We start from the raw sequence: 6,728 nt of genomic DNA, 5'->3' as shown, positions 1-6,728 counted from the left end.
AGCTTTCAGCAGGTAAGCAAAGATGAGTGCCTGGTCAGCGAAAAGTAGCATGCGCTATGTTACTGTTTCCCGCGACTGGGACTGACAGGTGCACACGAGACAAACAGAAATTAAGCCGATGGTGGAATACAAAAACTTTATTGTTCTCTTAATGTGACAAATTGGATAATCAAAACTACATTGCAAATAGATTTATGCAATTGATTTCTTGGAAAGAAAATTGAAATGTAGGTGTTAAAGTCAAGCAATCTATCCATGTGGAAGTCCTTTCATGTCCATTCAGTTCAGCAATGCTGGTCAGTATATGACCACTGTGGCATAGTCATGGCCTTGTTCAAACTTGACTGAGTAGGATGGAGGAGCACCAGCATGGGACACGGTGGCATAGCACAAATCATCTTCACCTTCCTGTTATTGTAACAAAGGGATGAGGACAAATCACTATTTAAAAGAAAACATCAAAACATCAAATCCTTTCAATAAACCACAATTCCAACTGTTATTAATTTATAACATTTATAACATGCTTATATGTGGTGTGCCAGCCCACTGTACTGTTTATGCACAGAAAACCAAAAAAGCACTATGGTGGCAAAGTGGAGGAAAAGTGTGAGGCAGCTACATAAAAACATAATTATGTCATGGTATTATTGCCTTTTCTTCTTCTCCTCTTCATAACGACACTGGACGGTGACTTTTGACCACAGCCCTCTGGGCTTCCACCCAGGCAGCTCTGACCCCTTTACTCGGAGGGAGCATTGGTTGTGGCTGGCATTTGATCGACCAAGCTCCTTGAGTTTAGAATCCACATAGAACAAACACTGCTGACCCTCTACAAGGGCAGAGGACTCACTGCTCAGCTCAACCACTTCGGTCAGGGTCACAAACTTCAGGCTTACTGAGATCTGGTGCTTCTTCTGGGTAATCCAAGTGTTTGTCTGTTTCTCCTTGTCCCCTTGAAGGATGAGGAAAGAGAGAGGTAGTTGAGGAAAGAGAGAGGTAGTTGAGGAAAGAGAGAGGTATTTGAGGAAAGAGCGAGGTAGTTGAGGAAAGAGAGAGGTAGTTGAGGAAAGAGCGAGGTAGTTGAGGAAAGAGAGAGGTAGATGAGGAAAGAGAGAGGTAGTGAGAGGTAGTTGAGGAAAGAGAGAGGTAGTTGAGGAAAGAGAGAGGTAGTTGAGGAAAGAGAGAGGTAGTTGAGGAATGAGAGGTAGTTGAGGAAAGAGAGAGGTAATTGAGGGAAGAGAGAGGTAGATGAGGAAAGAGAGAGGTAGTGAGAGGTAGTTGAGGAAAGAGAGAGGTAGTTGAGGAAAGAGAGAGGTAGTTGAGGAAAGAGAGAGGTAGTTGAGGAAAGAGAGAGGTAGTTGAGGAAAGAGAGAGGTAGATGAGGAAAGAGAGAGGTAGTGAGAGGTAGTTGAGGAAAGAGAGAGGTAGTTGAGGAAAGAGAGAGGTAGTTGAGGAAAGAGAGAGGTAGTTGAGGAAAGAGAGGTAGTTGAGGAAAGAGAGAGGTAATTGAGGGAAGAGAGAGGTAGTTGAGGAAAGAGAGAGGTAGTTGAGGAAAGATAGGTTTGAAAACATCGTAGTGAAAAAACAACGATTTGTGTCCATTCTAAAACAAATTCAACATGCAAGATTATTCCCTTCTTTAGAGCGCAACATTTATTTCCCAGCCTTTGATTACCATGCAAATCACAAAAGTACATCCCTAATGTTGAATGTCAAAACAAGCAATAGAAGGGGAGAAACGTACCTGCATCTGTTAACTGTAGTTCAAGAGAGACTACAAGAAATGTCGTTCATTGTTATTCCAACCAAAAGTACAACTAGGGATATTGTTATGAAAGTCAATTATTCAACATTTTATTAGACAGTACAATAATGCTATTATTAATAGTACATAACTCACACATAAGGCACCAGCAGCACATTCATTGGATCATAATTAAGAGTTCTTTAAACCTGCCACCTGTTATTATGTATAATACAGAGAGAGAAGTGAAACAGGATATATGGAAATGAGAAATGCTTTCGGGGGCGACTATCTTCACATGCTCTGGAAAATGTTTTTAGAAATATACACAGGAGCTGTTGGTTGTAGATAATGACTCAGGCAATGCCACAGTAGTGAGTGTGAGAGTGACACACTGTATTTTGTGTCTCCCCTCTCTCCTTTTATGGTGAAACAATAGCTCCCACCTATGACCCTTCTGTGATGATGCATCATTTTCATATACACTATCATACCTATAGCTGTCATAGGTTTGTAATGTGCTCCAATTGCAGGGGTAGATAAGACTGATCTGGGTGGGCATATCTGTCCTAAGATCTGTAACGAACATGTTACGTCTGTCGGGAGCACAGAGGTTATGAGAGTTATGTTCATGCAATATTTTGTTCTGGGTATTCCAGATTAGGTTGGGCTTATACAGGCCTAACTGGCAGGAACTGCTTGTAATTGCAAAAAGTGTATTTAAAATATTATTGAATTATTGCTATTATTATGTGGGTTTACAATTGGTCTGAGAGGAACAGATGTTGACATACTACAGGAAGAGGTGGGGTTTACAGGGTAGCAGAAAATCAGGAAGCAGAGAGAGGAAATATGGAGGTAGTGTATCAACAGGTGGAAGTAAAGTCACATACTGTAAGTAAACTGTGATATTAACAAAACATATTTTTTAAAGTAACAGTGGTGTAAAGTACTTAAGTAACAATACTTTAAAGTAATACTTAAGTAGTTTTTGGGGTATCTATACTATATTCATATTTGTGTCTTCTTTTACTTTTAGTTCACTACATTCCTTAAGAAAACATTGTAATTTTTACTCCATACATTTTCCTTGACACCCGAAAGTACTCATTACATTTTGAATGCTTAGCAGGACAGAAAAATAGTCAAATTCACACACTTATCAGCCGAACATCCCTTGTCATCCCTACTGCCTCTGATCTGGCAGACTCACTAAACTGACATGATTTGTTTGTAACTGATGGCTGAGTGATGGAGTGTGCCCCTGGCCTTCTGCAAAAAAGAAGAATAAAAAGAAAATGGTGCATTCTGGTTTGCTTAAGATAAGGAATTTGAAATGAGTTATACATTCACTTTTGATACTGAAGTATATTTTAAATCAAATACTTATAGACTTTTACACAAGTAGAATTTTACTGGGTGACTTTTACTATTACTTGAGTCATTTTCTATGAAGGTATCTTTACTTTTACTTAAGTATGTTTGTTGAGTACTTTTTCCACCACTGAAAACTAATATACACCAGACATGGTTAAAGAGAGCGATGTAGAGAGAGAGATGTAGAGATGTAACAAGCAAAGTTTGACATGTGTTCTACCCTCTTGTGGCTTTGAGTCTATATTGACTCTTGTCAAGGAGTGAAATAGATTGGTGACTACTGATTGGTGACTGCTGACTAGATTCGGTAACTCAATGAAGGAAAATATTTATTTTATGTTTCAGACAGTGTACTTTTCATTTATTTCATTTAACCTAAAATGCAAATAGTTGAGTAGATATCTTTAGTCTTTGATGTTGTGGCAGGATTTGTTTTTGTACTATGAGTAAATTATGATCCAATATGAAAACAAAATATAGGATTGTAACTGTGAACTATGGCAAAACATGTTATCCAGTAAATGTTTCTTCTTCTATGATTCTGCTAAGAGGGCGTACTCTCCAGCTATTTCAAACTTGATCTTGGTGCGCCCAGGTCCAACTTGGTTACCGGTAGATGTCACTGTTGCATATTGACGACTAGCTTGGTCACCGGTATATGTCACTGTAGCGTATTGCAGACTAGTGTCCTCTTCCTGTAAGAGAGAGCTCAAGTCACTTTGAGCTGTGTGCACAGCAGGGTTGTCTTTGGTGCTATTTGCAATATTGCTTGATATTTTGGTAGTAAAGTGCATATTAGGCTACTTCACACTGCACTGGTTCAAACCAACTCACCTCATCCCTAGAAGGCTTTGTGATGACAGAATCTGTTTAATATGAGAGAATGAGGGAAAATAAAACACTGAACAAAAGGAGATAAAGGCAGTGGTGGTTTAGTTAACTCTCATACTCACAGACACAAGGTGGGGTTTGGTCTTGCTGTTCAGGTGGGCTTCTGTTGAGACAATGCAGTAGAGTCAGAAAGATATAGCCGTGCATGAATAAAGAAAAATAATGTACATCTAAAATGAATACACCAGTCTTACCCAGTATTTACAGGCCTGCCTTGAACCCCTTCAAAAGATACATAGAGATAATTTAGCAATGTTGAACATAAACTCAAAGTAGCATTTGGAGCAAAATAAGAATGTGTTATGAGTAGACCAATCTGAAAGCACGCACCACACTTGCGTTGGAGAACACACAGCACAGACCCAGCTAGCAGAATCAGGAAAAGGGAACCAGCACCCAGACTGATGACGACGAGGAACCCTGGACCTGAAGAAACGGTTAGTGAATGAGGCTCCTAATGAAACTGACAGTGAGTCATCTGTACAGTATATCCTGACCTTATAATGACTAGAATGTTAGTGCAAATATTCCTTACTAATAGTGACTATTGAGATACTTAACAGTTTAGAGATGTTAGAAACGTATCAATAGCTGTACACTTAGAAGCAGAGTCATTCACTAAACTTGCATTTTGAAGTTCTTAGGACCACTAACAGCTCATTTAAAACCAAACCAATGTTACTTACCTCTTCCTTGGGCTGTGGTATCGTTGCTTTTCTCATTCTGAACAGGTAAACTGAACGTTGATGGGGAACTAGTAGCTCCTGGAGGATTTATAACTGAAGTAAATAAAACATTGATATGTGTACAATAATATTATATATTAGTCTTGCAATACAACAATAGACCGACAGCATATTGACACATTTGAAATCACAGAAAATGATGGGCTCTAGTCTTCCTCACCATCTATGGTGATACCGAGGGGTTCACTATGCTGTGATGTCACAGTATCTTCACCCTCTACCACCAGCTCCACAGCACAGGTGATGAAGATCTCTCCAGCACTGCTCCTCTTCCTCTGCAGTTCCTCTTCTGCCACTCTCCCCACACAGACATTGTCTTTGTAGGGTCGTTTTTTAAAGTGTGAGTCACCATTGTTCAGATAAAAGTAGCATGAGGTGCCAGCCTTGGCCTCACATCGAAGATTGAGGTAATTCCCAATCTTCAACACCTGAACAATGGGCTTTCCAATTGGATCTGTTTGTAAATTGTGAAAGTAATTTATGAAGTCAATTAACAAGTGGGAAGTGTACTCTGGTGAACATGTGCTTTGGAGTACTGTAAAACTGCCACTTACCACCCACATTAAGTCTTCGAGCATCACTAGGTTTTGAGGTTTTGATCGTTTCACCTTCTCTGTTCTGTAGAATTACACAGCTGAGATCTACTTCAGTCTTGTTCCACCTTTTGAACTCATTCCAGAGCAACTTGAACTGGCAAGCACCCTGCTTGTAATCCAGTTTCCTTATAGGGTTGGGGTCATGATCTTTGTAGAATTTGCACTCTGTGCCTTTTGGTGACTCACATCGTACTGTAGCAGGTGTAGCTATATTGATGTACCCAGGGGAAAATACAATAGTGGGAGTGGGAACCAAATCTGTTTAGAGAAATAGAGAGAATCTATGAAATTATGAGTGATAAGAATCTTGATTCAGAATGTAATTGTATGTGGAGTATCACTTCCTTGTCTCTCTATTTACAACTAAATATATTTCACAATAAAGATATGGCACTTTAAGCATTGTGTTACTCTACATTAGTTGTGAAAAGTAGTGTACAAATCTGTCATCAAAAAAATACTTTATGCCTAAAATAAATAAATAGCTGTTGAGCTGGACAATTAATGAAGTGACATTTGGTAATATGTACCTGCACAACTTTCTTTTACCGCAACACCGGCAACATCTTCGAACAAGATAAAAACAACTTAGTGAGACATATTACAAGCCTTACTATAAGTTATAATAAAGGCTCATACATTAAGTAACATACTACCAAAACTTAAAATCCATGTAAAGAGATATTGATCCAAAGACCAAAATAATTGAATACTCACAAATGAGAAGAATAAAAGAAAAATACATATTTTCCACTTTCTTCCGTCAGTGAAGTGAACTCCACACATAGACTGTCATGTCAGAAAACTGATGTGTGTTTGGTAGGACACAGAAAAACCTACAGAGGAGGATATGGAGACTCACGAGTGATGTTGTGACAGATCACTAGTGAGGCTGAAGAAAATGACCTTATTTTCATTGACCACTAAGGGGCTGTCCATGTGGTCCACCCTACATTAAACTTACTGAAAATATAGGTAACTACAGCACAGCTATTTCAAATATGAGAACTCTTGTGATTAATTGATCAAATAAAGTTGTTTGTTGGTCACATTATGTTGAGAAATCCAACGGAAATAGCGGTCACGACAACGGCGAAAAAAAATCCAAATTATATCCATAATATCGACAGAAACATGGCAAAGAATTTTTATAATCAATCCTCAAGGTGTTTTTCAAATATCTATTAGATAATATATCAACCAGGACAATTGGCTTTTCAGTAGGAGCGAGAGGACTAATGAGTACCTCTGACTTTTACCCAAGAATCACTCTGAGAGCCCTCAGCTGGCCACTTACGCAATGTAGTCTTTTACGCTCATTCTTCAACATAAAGGCGTGAAACTACGTCAAAATGCTGTAGACACCTAAGG

The 6,728-nt window shown here is 38.9% G+C and overlaps 1 protein-coding gene and 1 long non-coding RNA gene across 3 annotated transcripts; both read right to left on the bottom strand.

Moving 5' to 3' along the window:
• Nucleotides 1-151: 151 nt before the first annotated feature.
• Nucleotides 152-2,710, bottom strand: LOC118964581. Its single transcript, XR_005051706.1, has 3 exons — nucleotides 1,904-2,710; nucleotides 1,748-1,820; nucleotides 152-955 (listed from the first exon to the last, which is right to left on the bottom strand). It is a non-coding gene; the product is annotated as an uncharacterized LOC118964581 (long non-coding RNA).
• A 200-nt stretch (nucleotides 2,711-2,910) lies between these two features.
• On the bottom strand, nucleotides 2,911-6,520 carry LOC110518653. 2 transcript variants are annotated; one of them, XM_036977197.1, is made up of 10 exons: nucleotides 6,075-6,520; nucleotides 5,888-5,923; nucleotides 5,316-5,615; nucleotides 4,922-5,215; nucleotides 4,702-4,794; nucleotides 4,346-4,441; nucleotides 4,210-4,237; nucleotides 4,078-4,118; nucleotides 3,959-3,990; nucleotides 2,911-3,819 (listed from the first exon to the last, which is right to left on the bottom strand). In XM_036977197.1, exons 1-10 carry the CDS (start codon nucleotides 6,100-6,102, stop codon nucleotides 3,658-3,660), a joined length of 1,110 nt encoding a protein of 369 aa, XP_036833092.1. In that variant the 5' UTR covers nucleotides 6,103-6,520; the 3' UTR covers nucleotides 2,911-3,657. The 2 variants fall into 2 exon arrangements, with proteins under 2 accessions (XP_036833092.1, XP_036833093.1); XM_036977198.1 differs by having other exon boundaries at nucleotides 4,702-4,779; nucleotides 6,075-6,518.
• Nucleotides 6,521-6,728: the final 208 nt, after the last annotated feature.

Source organism: Oncorhynchus mykiss, chromosome 5, assembly GCF_013265735.2.
Source record: "Oncorhynchus mykiss isolate Arlee chromosome 5, USDA_OmykA_1.1, whole genome shotgun sequence".
In the NCBI taxonomy this organism is placed as follows: Eukaryota; Metazoa; Chordata; class Actinopteri; order Salmoniformes; family Salmonidae; genus Oncorhynchus; species Oncorhynchus mykiss.
This window is presented reverse-complemented; position numbering and strand designations above follow the sequence as displayed.

Bases quoted from the DNA above. Each gene is read 5' to 3' on its own strand.
- LOC110518653 (XM_036977197.1), bottom strand. From the start codon at position 6,102: ATGTATTTTTCTTTTATTCTTCTCATTT. The intron at 4,442-4,701 runs GTAAGTAACATT...CCGTTTCTTCAG, and splicing joins TACCACAGCCCAAGGAAGAG to GTCCAGGGTTCCTCGTCGTC. The intron at 4,238-4,345 runs GTGCGTGCTTTC...TATCTTTTGAAG, and splicing joins TGTTCTCCAACGCAAGTGTG to GGGTTCAAGGCAGGCCTGTA.